Source organism: Apus apus, chromosome Z (genome assembly GCF_020740795.1).
Source record: "Apus apus isolate bApuApu2 chromosome Z, bApuApu2.pri.cur, whole genome shotgun sequence".
In the NCBI taxonomy this organism is placed as follows: domain Eukaryota; kingdom Metazoa; phylum Chordata; class Aves; order Apodiformes; family Apodidae; genus Apus; species Apus apus.
This window is the reverse complement of record NC_067312.1, coordinates 22,847,011-22,861,950: the sequence shown is the minus strand read 5'-3', so window position 1 is coordinate 22,861,950 and position 14,940 is coordinate 22,847,011. Positions and strand designations below refer to the sequence as shown.

The 14,940-nt window shown below is 38.2% G+C and overlaps 1 protein-coding gene across 4 annotated transcripts in view; it reads right to left on the bottom strand.

Annotated features, from left to right (window-relative positions):
• Positions 1 to 14,940, bottom strand: part of NLN (neurolysin) — a 43,191-nt gene that overhangs the window by 26,322 nt on the left and 1,929 nt on the right. For all 4 annotated transcript variants that reach the window (XM_051642635.1, XM_051642634.1, XM_051642637.1 and 1 more), the window contains exons 2-3: positions 3,621 to 3,877; positions 1,013 to 1,161 (exon numbers count right to left, since the gene is read on the bottom strand). In XM_051642635.1, the coding sequence (XP_051498595.1) occupies positions 1,013 to 1,161; positions 3,621 to 3,877 (406 nt within the window). The remainder of the gene's footprint in view (positions 1 to 1,012; positions 1,162 to 3,620; positions 3,878 to 14,940) is intronic.

Below are 14,940 nucleotides of genomic sequence, written 5' to 3'. Positions count from 1 at the left end.
AAAAAGCACAATGATTCCAAGAAACGGGGCTCCAGAGTATTATCAGGATCACAAGACAGTTAAAAGCCATTTGGGTCAAAAGGGAATAATCACACCTGAAGCATGGAAGGCATATATTTTAGTTTTCACATCAGATGGGTTCCTTTCACTATCTTTAAATTATACTATTGGAAAATTATGACTAAATGTCACTAGATGCATTTGAACAAAAGCAAATGTCTTTCCTGTTTGAGCTATGAAATATACAGTATAAATGAAGAATACAAGATACTGGTAGGTGCTCAATTAGAAGGGAAGCTAAACAGAAAGACAAAAGGGATAGAAACTAGTTCAACACAAAATTTATCTTTTGACTTAGTTTTATTTTGAGGCTTAAGCAATGTATGATGAGGAGTATACAATGTAGATGTCTACAGTTAGCAGAACAAAAGAGGTAATTTTGGAGTTACATGTTGTAGGGAGTTAAATGTTCTCATTAACTTTCATAACTTAAAACTCAACTTTAATATTAAAAATCTCAACTATTTCAATGAAGCACAACTTTGGACACAAATTCAAAAGCGGCACAAACCAACATAAATACACTGAGATTGCCTCTTCTTCTTAACCTCTTCTTGGTGATGCTCTGGGCAAACTAGTTCAGCGAGCTTAGCCAGCAGAAAACAATACATTTTCTTTTTGCTGATGGGTTTCCTTCTGCTAGTTTAGCTTACTGGTACCAGCTCATTGGAAGATTAGACAAAAGTCAAAGCTACTGCAATGGACAGAGAACGATACATACACCCAGCCATGAAAGGTGAGCACCAAGTTACACTGGCTTAAGTTTTTGTGGGATTACACCCTTTTGGTATAGCTCCATCTCACTGGAATGTTTTGATGATAGAGACACATAGGAAATACAGTGATGGGGTCTCAAAAAGCACTGTGTATACTAACTTCTACAGAGAAAGCTGTTCACTGCTGGAATTTTATCTACATTTCCACAAGTTATGCAAATACCATTGTGATTTACCTGCAAATAAACAATCTTCTGAAATACATCTTCTCTCATGCTCATCTCCACATCAAAACTAGAAAGCTTTTTGTCAGCTTCTGTACTTGCTAAGCGCACCTCTTTGTCAGGTGAGACGTGCTGGGGAAAATCCAACATGCTTCTTTCCACTGTTAAATAAAAGACAATGAACACTTACACAGAAGGATAGAAACACTTGCAGGATAAGAAACTTCCCCCCTTCTGATATTTATAGAAGACACAGGAAACAAGTACCCAAAGCAGCATGACAGTTCAGATCAGGCTTGAAGTAATTGAAGTGATTACAAGTAATGTAAAAAAGAAAAGGTCAAAGGACAAAACTTCACACCATTATAACAAATAATATTAATTTTACAGAAATTATATATTACCCAACCCTAATTATCCTATTACTTCCACAAAATCAGCTGAAAAGTACAGAAATATGATATGTGATTTTTGAAAGATGGACCATCTGTAAATGAAGATTGTCATAGTTTCATAGATGGCACAGATGCTTTCATGTTAGCATTTAAAGTTAAAAGCTCTAAATCTTTCAAACAGGCCCATCTGTTCTGAAGTTATTTTAATATTGCTATGAGAACAGTGTCAAATCCTCATCTTGTGTTCTGTGTATAAGAAGAAATAATAAGGCAAACAAAGAAGATGCAGTCTATGTATTCTGAACTTCTAGAGATCAGAAGCTGAGCAATACTACTTCTTTAGAATATGTTTTAAAGATAAGTAAATCCTTGCTTATTAAAGGAATATTGCATCTTATAATGACACTGAATAGAAATGCTAAAACAGAAATGAATCCATATGATGAGGTGAATTAACCTAATCCAAAACAAATAATAATTTCACTCCCCTCCACCTACCCAAAAGCACATTTTAGAGTAACAACATTTCAGGATGATTTAAAGCTTTGTGATTGTATGTAATCTCAAGTTATGAAAACCTGAGATACTCTCAACCCTTCAAATATGTCTGGAATTCAAACACGGGCACTTCTTGAAGTTTATACAGAACTTCCCTTCCATCCTCCTTTCTGTCCTCATGCCAAGATGTTTCAAAATAAAGTGAGTTTTGGCATCTTCCAAGTGAAACGTAAGGCCTGTTGTCATCTGTGTCTTTTCAGATAGTAAGCTCCAGTTACTGGGGTAGGTCTTTCACGTACATGAGAAAGAGATATATAGGCCTTAAAAAATCCAAGGTTCTACTGGAAGTCTTGCTGTGGTAATACATCCTTATCCTATGCCAAGGGCTGTTTCTCAGGTAAGTCATGCTAATTTCACGTACAGATTTGAAGATTGGCATTAAAAGTTTAAATATGACCCACTACAGCAATAGCATGTAGAGAAAAAAAAAGTACATCCTGGAAGATGGTGGCTATGCTGGAAAGCTGATAGTCATTATTTTCTGAATCAAACATAGATTTTCCTTTTAATTTAATGTAAAGGATACAGTTTTATAACTTGGTGAAAAGTTATAATTATACAAAAGACATTGGTAAAATTAAAACTTAATCCGACAGGAAGCAGTTTGGAAGAAGATTACTCAGTCTTTCTGCCAGCATCAGTTCTAGTCAATTCACTGGATGTGCCTAAATAATGTTGAAGTCAGAGTAATACTACAGTAGAATCATTTGAGCTGCAGGCTGCTCTTTTTTTTTGCTAGGCAAAGACTTTGCTCCAAGCTAAGATGGCTGTTTTCAGCACCTCCATTGTTAATGCAGATTTTTTTAGAGGATTCAAGAGAACTTGACATTTTGTTACACTGACTACTTCTGAGAGTCATGCAGCCACCAGCCATCTGATAGGTTTTTCAAAGCAAAACCACCCAAGACACAATTTTATTTTTCCCATCTTCCTTAACTAACAATTATTAACAAATTCACTGAATGACATGTGTTTGACTGTTAAACTCCATCTGTGTATTAGCATGTCTTGGTAACTCATTCAGACAGTCTGGATGTGACTGCATGACCAATACCGTTCACTTGATTCTTCAAGGCCTAACAGGCAGTAACATAACAGTGAGTAAGTAAAGCAATCTTCTTTCAAAAGAGCATTAAACAGTCCTGCCAGAATTCCCAACCATCATATTTTCTCCACTAGGAGCTTATTAACCTTTCCACAGTTCCACTGGACTTGGTTGTCTCCTGCTCTGCAGTGTCTGAAAAGAGCACTTCTGTCCAGGTTTGAAAGTACTACAGTGACCACAAGAACAGCCTACACCGCTGCATGTTGTCCCCTAGTGGTTGTGCACAGCTGGAAAGAAAACGTACCCGTGTGAAGCTTCACATGCAAAAAGAAATCAAGTGACCAATGCAGTTCTCTGTGTGCGTCAAAGAAACCAACAGCAGAGTTTTGCTATCCTTATTTTTGTCTCTAGAACAAAGCAGCAGAACTTGGTAGCTGATTATGTTACATATTGGTGAGAGGTCCTCCTGAAAGATTATTATGACCAGAGGGCCCCTGTGAGGCCTCTGCACATTCTAGACAAGAACAGCATGATTCAGAATTGTAAACAAACCCCATCTTTTATCAATGTTTCTTTAGGTGTAGATGTAATGCCCTTTGGAAAGAACCATATGTATACCAACCTGCATATTCCACTTCTATATCTGCCAAGGTCCGTATAGTATTTTCATGTGTTACTTCTTCAATATCAAGCATCCCAACACTGTCATACACATGCTTTGTCTTCCTGATTAATTCTTCTGTTCTTGTTCTAATTTGTTCTGGTGACAGGTCCCATCTCAAAAGGTTTTGGCCTGATGCTATGGATGAAGAAGCCTTTAGCTGGCTAGTAATTTCTGCTCCTAATGTCATTCTCAACACAAGCTGTAGCCCAACAGACCTGAAGTATAAAAATAACCTTTACATAGCAAAATAGTAGCTCAAGAGGTAGCTTATGGTAAACAATAAAAAAAAGGCAAGAGACCGTAATAATTACAAAATACTTCTAGAAGTAAGAATAGTCCTTTTTTAGAGCCACAGCTTGTCCAGCAGGACCATACACAGCTACTGCCCTTATCAATTAGAACTAATTTTAAATAAATCAGAGGTGTGTCTGCTACCATTTCCACAGAGAGGATGACTAAGTGTGGACAGGGATACAAGCTTTGGTATTGACAAAACCAGACAAATTAGTCTTCTAAGAAAAACACAGTTATAGTTACTGAAACTCTACAGAAACAGATAGTATTCAGATTTTTAAAATAAGGAATAAAATGCACATAGCAATTTAGAGATTAAGAACAAGGACTGCAAAGATGCACAAAACAAGACAAAAAAATTCATTTGGTTATGTTCATGATAACAAATAATTCTGTATTTATGTGGGATGTCTGTCACATCACCAGCCATAGGGGGAAAACTTCTAGTTGTTACTCACTTGAAAATGTTTTCTTTCATTCTATTGCCAGAAGAGGTATATAAGTTTACTGTAATTTACTTACTATTAATCCAGATTATATAAATCAACTACATTTCAGCTTTAGCTAGCAGAAAAATGTACATATGTAACTTCGTGTTCTGCACAATCAGTGCCTGCCTTTTCATTAATTTTTTTGACAATATTAAAAAAAAATAAAATAGTTATTTGGAGCAATGAATCTCAATATAAATTAATAAGATACTGGTTTTATAAGTATATGCTTCTACCCTCCCACACCAACAAAACAACACTCAACTTGGCTGTATAAAGGAGAAGGATGCAGATTCGGGCAACTGACCGAAATGGGGCTAACAGAAACACAGTCAACCTGGTGACATACATAGCTCAGTAATATATGAAGTAGTTACTGAAGAAGATAGTAATTTGGCAGTAATCAAAAGACAGCTTGCATGCAAGAAGTAAAACTTGCTGCAGCACTTAGTATCATCAGACACTATATCAGGACAATAGGAGCATCTCAGGAGGATCTCTGGCTGGCAGAGACTTAGTATCGGCCTACTTCAGGTGCATAAATTTTTTAAAAAATCATGTTGTTATGGAAATGACAACTTAAAATTTTCAACTCTAACAAAGGAAATAATGAACATGCACAGAGAGCTTGACACTAGAGGGGATGCTACTTAACACTGTTTTACATTACATACCTTTTTATCTTAACGCTAGCCACTGTATCTCTTTAATTTTATTGCAAAACCAGTCTGACGTGTATAAGTGCTCAGATGGGTTTTGGCATACAATGCGGGGAGCATGCAAAAAAGGATAGGCAATTTTAGCCTGAAGGAAAAACAAAGCAGAAGAGTGAAATGCCAACAATCTGAAAAGAGCTGCACACAGGGCTTCTGTTTGAAGGCAATTTTTTTTTAAAAGTTTCACTTGTGTGTAATAGAGTATCTAGAAATAGCCAAGATACAGTGATTTTTACGCAAGACAAAAAATGAAGGTTTTACTTTTAATGCTTTACTTTGAGAAGTCTTTTTTCCTTGTTACTACAGTTTCTTTAAATCCTCCTCTATCAGGGTAGGCAAGATGCTTATTTTTCCATTCTACAGAAGTACTTCCTATACAGAAATATGAATGTCCAGCATACTGACAATTTAACTTCGAAAATGAAGCCTGAATAAAGAATATTCCTTCCACCTCTGTCCTGTCTCTCTGAGACCAACTCAGTTCTGACATGAATGCCTTAGTAGCTTCTAGACAGGAGTACTGAAACTTTTAACCTCAGTTAGAAGTTCATGATAAATAAAGTTACTTTCATGAAAGCAAAACAACAATTATTAACGTTCTCAAAACACATTAGTTTCCCAGCCCTCAAACCCACCAAATTCTACCCTGAATCTACAAATCCATTAAAGAACAGTAAATACTCCATTAAGTCATGAACAGCTTCCCAGTGGACTGCCCTGTATCTAGTGCAGCTCTGGTATAATAAACTCATGGGAAGTGAAAATGAACATCTTCAAAAGTAGGCTCAAGGCTCTGAACTCTATTCTGCCCCCTGTCCGCCTCCACCCTGAACATCAGAAAGTGCAGGAAATGTGCCAAATGAAGGTCAAAATAAAATAGAATCAAAGGAAATAAACAGCCTGAACAACTTAAAAGCTGACAACTATACTTAAGCACAAGATATGAAGCAGATACTCTTTTTTAAAGGGAACCTACAATATTCTCTAATTCATTAACTTCACCTAGACATGTAGAAAACAGCCCTGTCAGTGACCAACTACATATTATCAGAAACAAACACTTAAAAAGCCATAGAACTAATAGATTATATTAACTTCAGCCTCTCCAACAAGTTGAATCAGTAACTGAAGCTGGACTGATTTAATGAACTTGCATGCAAGGTCCCTGATTACCGCAGAGCACTACTTTTAAATACCAAAAAAACTATTCCAGCTGATTTTCTTAGTATGTTGGCTAGCTGAGTTGAGGAATATGCATATAAATCTGACAGCTGCATAGATGATTGCCATAAATGCCAGCAAGTGCCTGTTTAATTTTAGAGACAGGAAAAGGCAGAACTGACTCGTTTGGAAATGCTGATACCTTGTCTCCTGCTGATACAGTGAAGCAGTAATTTATGTAGATTAAAAAACTCACAGACTTTTAAGTCTTTCTAATTGACTGAAAAAGGTGGGCCTTCAAGAAATGTAGCACAGTATTTCACATACATGCAAATTACTACATGCAGCTCTTCAAATAACCATTTACAGATACGTGTTGCTACCTTGCTACCAGCAACTGACATCAGATTAATAAAAAGCATTGTGTAAGTAAAAACATATGCATAGGTAAAATCTTGACCATTTCTTTCATGGCTTAGTATTTAATATTCTTTGTCTACATAAAACTGGAAATAAATAAACTCCCCAAACTCTATGTATCGTACTGCAATAAAATTGATAATTTACTAACTTTATATACAAAGAAACACTGCCAAAATTAAAGATTAAATAGACTATAAAGAAACAAGAAAGAAGAGCACAGCTAAAAGTTTGACTGTTTAAAAAATGCTCTGCAACTACACTTGTACTGTTATTAGAGACACAATATTACAGTAAATTGTATCACTAAGGGAAATTTAACTTCCCAGATATAAACTAGAAAATAAATTGTATTAATAATGGTTGACACAGAAGAAACAGGAAACAGCATCCTTCAAACAGCACCTGAAACAAGAAGATGCAATTACTGTTTTAGACTTGCTTTTGATAAATGTCAGCAACAATACATAAGAGCCAACCGTTGCCAGGATGGAGCATCCAGAAGTTGATTCAGTTTAAATTAGATGGAAGCATAAACAAATGGAGATCTGTAAATAATGTTATGTGTATACTGCAATTATCCCATGTGGCCACAGACAGGCTGTTGCTAACGTCTGAACTGGCTAGTTCAAACTGTTTCAGATACTACAGTCAATTTTCTGCAGTGTAAAATGGTAGATACATCTCAACAACAGGGTTGAGAATAAGGTTCACATCTAGCTTTAAGATTTTCTTCTTTCCCATTCCTTCCTCTGCTGCTCATTTCTGTCCCTGTACACCACTCCATCAGTAACAGCAGCAAAACTGCTGGTAGAGCTGTACTTTGAAAAGAGTCAGAGCAGCATACAGATGAAAAATGAGCTGGACCAAAAAAGCAAAGCACAAACAGCTTTTTGTCAGCTTATGAGTTCCATTATGTGTTTGATGTGTGACTTCAAAAGAGTTGTGCTGGACTAAATGAAGGACCAAAAATGTCAATAGTCCGCACTACTGCTAGAAATACATGTGAAATGCATGGATTTACTCTAGCGAAGTCTCAAAATCATCGCTGTCATCTAGCATACCACTTCAATGCCGCAAAGTGAAATGAGCTATTGGTGCCAAGAGGCGATACTGAAATAATCACAGAGGTTGGAAGGGACCTCAAAGATCATCAAGTTCCAAGCCCCCTACCATTAGACCAGGTTGCACAAAACGTCATCCAACCTGGCCTTAAAAACCTCCAGGGATGGGGCATCAACAACCTCCCTGGGCAACCCATTCCAGGTCCTCACCACCCTGAGAGAGAATTTCTTCCTAATATCTAACCTAAATCTCCCCTCTCTCAGATTAAAACCATTACCCCTTGTCCTACCACTATCTTCTCTGATGAAAAGCACCTCCTCAGCTTTCCTGTAGCCCCTTCAAGCACTGGAAGGCTGCTATAAGGTCTGCTCAGAGCCTTCTCTTCTCTGGGCTGAACAGCCCCAACTCTCTCAGCCTGTCTTCATAGCAGAGGTGCTCCAGCCCTTTGATCATCTTGGTGGCCCTTCTCTGGACCCTCTCCAACAGCTCCATGTCTTTCCTGTGCTGAGGGCTCCAAAACTGTACACAGAATTCCAGCTGGGGTCTGACCAGAACAGAGTAGAGGGGCAGAATACCCTCCCTGGCCCTGCTGGCCACACTTCTTTTGATGCAGTCCAGGATGTGTTTGGCTCTCTGGGCTCCAGCACACACTGGTGGCTCATGTCGAGCTTCTCATCTACCACCATCCCCAAGTCCTTCTCCTCAGGACTGTTCTCCAGCCATTCTCCCCTCAGCCTGCATTTGTGCCTGGGGTTGCACCGACCCAGGTGCAGGACCTTGCACTTGTCCTTGTTGAACTTCATGAGGTTGGCACTGGCCCACCTCTCCAGCCTGTCAAGGTCCCTCTGGATGGCCTCCCTTCCCTCTTCAGTGTCAACCACACCACACAGCTTGGTATCAGATCAGCAAACTTGCTGAGGTTACACTCAATCCCACTGTCTGTGTCTCCTACAAAGATGTTAAACAGCACTGGTCCCAGTACTGACCCCTGAGGGACACCACTCATCACCTGTCTCCATTTGGACACTGAGCCATTGACCACAACTCTCTGGGTGCAGCCATCCAGCCAATCTCTTATTCAGCAAGTGGTCCATCTGTCAAATCCATGCCTTGTCAGTTTGGAGACCAGGATGTCATGTGAGACAGTGTCAAACACCTTGCACAAATCCAGGCAGATGACATCAGTTGCTCTGCCACCATCTACCATCTCTGTAGCCTTGCTGTAGAAGGCCACCAGATTGGTCAGGCATGACCTGCCCTTAGTGAAGCCATGTTGGCTGTCACCAATCACCTCTTCATTTTCCACGTGCCTTAGCAGACTTTCCAGCAGGATCTGCTCCATGACCTTGCCAGGCACAGAGGTGAGACTGACCAGCCTGTAGTTCCCTGGGTCTTCCTTTTCCCCAGAGTTCCCTTTTTTCTGGTCGGTGGGAACTTCACCAGACTGCCATGACCAAATAAGAACAAATTAGAATAAGTTGGTCAAGAACACATATATAAGCTACAATTCTGAGATACGTTTCTAACATTCAGGGCAGTGAGATTCTGAAGCAGCTGCCTAATAAGCACGAGTAAGTGAAAACACCTCTTTTTACAACATGGAGCTTGACCAACTCGTAAAATACATTATATTCCTTGGTCAACTATGGTAGCACATGACTAGACTTATCACCTTAACTGTCCCTTTCAGTTCCTATGTTTGTGTGAGGGCCTTCAAAATTAAAGCACCTTTATTTACATTGCATTTTTACTATTAAGATCGAACTGGCCTCCTTTGGCAGTTTGCACTGGTGTTTTTCTTGGGTGAGTCCCATGTAATCTAATAATGTCAGCGGAATGACATGCAGGGCAGACTTAAGTATATTATGCATTGGTGCATTGCTTCATCCATGTGTGAGGAGTTCAGGAGGACAGACACAGAAGGCTCACTTTGGCTTTTCAGATACAACAAAGAGCAGCTTTGTAGAAGCAGTGGTTTTCACAAATTATGGTATTAATCTGCCAATCCCCAAAGCAGTAAGAATGATAATTTCTACCAAAAGCAGTAAGTTGAACAACAACTTAAAAGTTTAGTAGCTATCTCTAAAAGAGTATTTTGAAGAAGAAAACAAAGCTTCTAAGTTACAGACTGCAATCATTGCTATTTTTGCTAGAATGCCAGATAATTTATTTTACCATCAAATCTTCAATTCAATTACTTGCTGCTTCTGAGAAATACAAATTTTATTTCATTTTAGGAAGGAGAAGGATCTTTATAATACTCTATTTACAGCAACACAATGGCCACTATGACCGCTGCAAAGACAAACAAAACAATTGAATTTACAGACTGATTTTTAACTTGTGCAGTATTTTAAACACATTAAAATTTGTGTAATTCTGGTTTTGTTTAGAAACATTTCTGTGACTGGAACATGCCAAAACCCCTTTGTTGGCACGCTCCATAAACACTTCTAATTAAAAATAAGAGAGCCACAACCTATGAAGCAGAAGCAGCAAAGGGTAGTTAGTACCAGCTTTAGAAAATACAATCACAAAAACTGCAAGTCTATCCACAGGATGTTCCTGCTACTGATAACCACTTTATAATACAGTCAAGATTTAAGCCCACTACCTCATTTAACTCTGATTATATATGGATAGCTATGACTCCATCCAAGTCTCTCTAAGGTACTTACAGTTTTCAAATTAGTCTTCACCTAAACATTATTAGTTGCAATGACAAGCATAATTTTACAGATTATAAAGTGTATTAACAAATGTACAGAGTTTATTGAACTTGCTAATACACCAGTTTCATGTAGCCACAAAAAAAATTAAGACTATAGCAGCTTCATATAGGATGGAAAACTATTTTCTCTGCTGACGAAGGATCTAGGATAACAGCTTCAGGTGTGAAGAGGGAGCCAACATTTTAGAAAGAAGAGAGAAAAAAAGGCAGAGAGAGGAGTCTCAAATTCAAAAAAATTAGTCATCTTCTAGTTTTTGAATATTCTAATGGCAAACAAATGCAAATAAGTTCTTCTTGCTGCACCTTATGCATACTTCAGAGGACGCTCCTACTGATTTAAGTAAGAGCAGATTTGCAAATCAAAACAACAAACAACTTTTTAAATCAGTAATCTACCGCAGGAAGCTTTTCAGAAAGCTGCCAATTTAAAATGAAGAACAACAATAACATCATTTTGGTCTCACAATCTTTTGAAACAGCAGACTTTCCTTTAACACTTCTAGTCTTACAGGCTAGAGGAGGACCAGCGCCACACGCTGGATGCCAGTATCATGTATGTGAAGACCATTTCATCGAGCACCTGCAATCAGCATTCACAGGGTCTCAGTCTTTTCACTCCACCTGGTGGCCTTGTTAAAAACAAACCAAAATACCTAGACACCTTCCAATAAGGGAATATGAAAACTGACAGCTTGCCTCAGAACAAATTATCTAACACTTGGATAGTATGCCTTACGTTGGCATCTCCCTGAAAGTTAAGACTCAGGTGCTACCAAACATAGATAGCTGACAGGCATGGTTTAAGCAAAGCTTTTTAACAGTAAAGCCTCATACAGAAAGGATTTTTTTTTTTTCTTTATATAGAGACTTTAAAAAGCATTTCAGAAACAAACCAAAATAAATATTCAGCAGCATCTAATATAATGTAAGACACACTGCAGTTGGTCTGTGTTCTCAGGATGGATTTCAAGAAAGAAATTAAATAGGCTAACATCTTCATATTATTTAAAGATTGTTAATTCTTCCTTGAATTTTAAACATATCTCAATATTGTTTCACTTTTGACTCATAGTTTCAGGCAAGAAGTATTGTATATTTTACAGAAAAGCAGGGACAAAAATCAAGCAAAGCAAGCAGAGAACTGAGTAACTCAAGGCAAAAACAAGAATGAGGGAAAACTCCAAACTCCAAGAGAGGACAAACAGTGAAATAGCTCAAAGATATTCACAGGGCAATATTATTTTGATTGAGCTAAAGGAATGAAACTACAGCCCCACAAATATAAGTAATCACTATTTCCTGCTGCAGAAACACATTTTAAGTCTTTACTTGGCTACTACTTTCATCTGTCCGGCTCTGGACAATGTATGGAACAGTGAATACATGCCTTGAATTCCTGGTCAGTTTTCCTTAGAGGAGTACTTGGGTCTGTGTCATGATTGTGTTCGGTACAGACAGATCTCACCATAGCAAGAGGATAGCATGTTTAGTACTTCCTAATTTACAGCTCCGTAACTGCCACTAGAACCTTTTTTTTTTCCTCTTAAGCTTCATTTAAAGAAACAGAAGAAAATCTAGTGCCTTTTAACATTAAACCATTAATTTTGTTACTACACCCTTCAGAAAAAAAAAAAAAAAAAGGGATTCTCTGCAACTTAATTCATGTTAGTCTACATCAATTATAATCCAGTAATAGATATACTTTTGCTTCTTTAGATCAATGTAAGCAAGTAAAAAAAGCTGCAAGTTATACAAACATTTTGAAATCTTTATTGATACATATATTACCCTCACTGCTGCTTTTATGACCCTATTATCTGGCAAAAAAATGTTAATTCTATCAGAGAAACCAGCAAACATTGAGAGCAAAGTAATGTATAAAGGCACTCTGTGGCAACTAGCAGAAAATCCAGACCCTAAGTAGGAACTCATACATGTGCGCGACATGGTACAATTTACTTATATCCTCTCCCTTCTCCCCTAGCCCCTTTCAACAGTCTTTAAACAAAAGGAATTTAGAAACTGGTCTGACTGACTTTCCAAAGAGGAGGTGATTTCCACCTAGTAGTCTGGAGCATAACACACAGAAGTGTCAGGGTACTGTTTCTGCAGTGTCTGGTTTCCAGAATCATGGTGTCCATGGGTCTGGGGCCAAAACCCCCAAACAACCAATTAAACCCAAAACAAATGTCAAAATTACTAGGAGTGTTAAACCACGCTTCAAACCCATTTGGTGAAGTTAATCCATGCTGTGTTACAGCAAATTTCCATCACAGGACAACTTGCTTGGAGGATCTTAGAAAGGAAGCTGAGACACTCCCCAACACTTGCATGCTGACAGTATGCGTACTACACAGAATTTTATGCAATTTTGTGCTCATTAGGGTTATCTTATTGCTTGGTTCTACCAGCAAGTGAATCATGGAAACACACTGGAAATTAATTGCTTTCAAGGACCTACAGCTCTCTCAGGTGCTGCTGCATAACCATTTTATTGCTATTTACTGCAAACCCTACACACTGCCAGGACAGTTCAGTACAGGAATGCAATCAGCTAATGCATGAAAAACAGTTCGTTGATGCTGCGGGACAGAGTAAACTACTGAGGAGTTTGTAATCATAAAACAGATAAATGGTTCAAAGCTAGGAAATGAACATATGGCTGCTCATTTTTCTGAATGGAGGTAGGTGACCAGTGGAGCCCTGCAGGATTCCATGCTGTGTTCTGTACTCTTTCACAGATTTATACCTCATCTACAAAAAGGTGGGATTAATGAAGTGACAAAATTTACTTGATGATAATGCAGTGTACTAAGGGCAGCCACAAAAAGCTGTGAAAGAATGTTGTGAAATTGAGTAGTTTAAACCAACTAACAGAAGTGAATTTCAGCCTTAATAAATGTGAAGTGACACACGCATCTGATTTTATACATACATAGTGAATCAGCTGTGAGCTGATTCTGGACAAGTAACAGTTCAATGAAAACATCAGGTAAGAACCAGCTACAAAGAAGGAAATGACAGGATTTGGTAGAGGTGGAACAGAGAACAAAACACAAGGATGTATTCTACCACTTTCGAGTAGCATGAAGCACACACACACTCTGTGGCATTCTGAACTTCCCAGGTTATAAACTCACCTTCTTTCTTCCACCCGCCAAAACCTCTTCCTGTTCTACCAAATCACCATGAGTTAGTAACAATCAGCTGCAGTGAGTAATGGGCTCCTGAAAGAACAACTAACTAGACAAGGATTCTTCAGATTGAGGGAAAAAAAAAAAAAAGCACAACAGAGGAAGTACTTCAGAGATTATGCAATCATGAAGAGGACAGAGAATGAAGAGGGATCAGTTTTTCCCCCATTGCCTTCAACTGAACTCAGAAAGGCATAAACCACAATTTTAGGAAGCATTGTCAATGTAAAAAAGGTATTACTCAGCAATTTTTCATACTAAATTGTATGAGACAACTGATTTTGTGTTGGGAAGTCCTCAATTTCAAGACTGTTCTGAAAAAGGTAGTGCTGAATGCTCACTTCACCTTACATGCTTTCCGAGGTACCTGACCCTGGCTCCTGCAGAAGAAAGGACACACTTTTGAACTAACTCAAACCATTTAAAAGAAGTATTTTCAAGCCAGGCATTTCTTCCCTCATAGAGAGAATGACAGAACAGGTGGTAGGTCCTCAAAATACATTAACTGCATTGCTTAGAGTGGTCCAGCTGGTGTTCCATGGGTCAAATTCAGTTCACAAAATGCTTCTGATATCTTTGCTTCTGCCAGTCTAGGGACCAATTTTGTTCTGCAAACTGTCTAACAGACAACTTGTTCTGCTGGAGCCTGCTGTGGTTAGAAAGGTAGCTTTTAATCACAGGAAAAAATTGCTGCTGCAGTACACAGAGGAGGTTGTGCAGTCCATGGAGCACGTGGAAAGAACAAAACATTCTAGGTCTCCTGTCTGGTCCTTGCCATTGCTGAAGTGTTGGAGCTGGTGGTTTAATGAAAGCATACGCACACACTAAAGTGGTAAGCCTGACATAAGAAAGAGGTTAGAAATTTCATCATGTTTCTTTGCCTTCCAATATCATTCCTCCTCCTGTCTCTTTGCCCCAGCCGAAATTTCTTGCTGGTTTGCTTTCTTATAAAGAGAAAGCTAATGTTCAGAGTTAGTCTCCAGTTTTCCAGTAGTAGAAATCTAAAACTAGGTCTTAAATATAAAGAACAGTTTTTCCAGAGTCCATGTACATAGATTTTCCTATTAAAAATCTGACTTTGAAGATTTTCAACGAAAGACTCCAGGATTCAAGAATCCTGAAGAATTATTTTAGAACACAAACTATTTAAATCAGTGTGTCTACCTTTATTCAGATTTTTTTAAATTCTAAGAATATTCTCAAAAA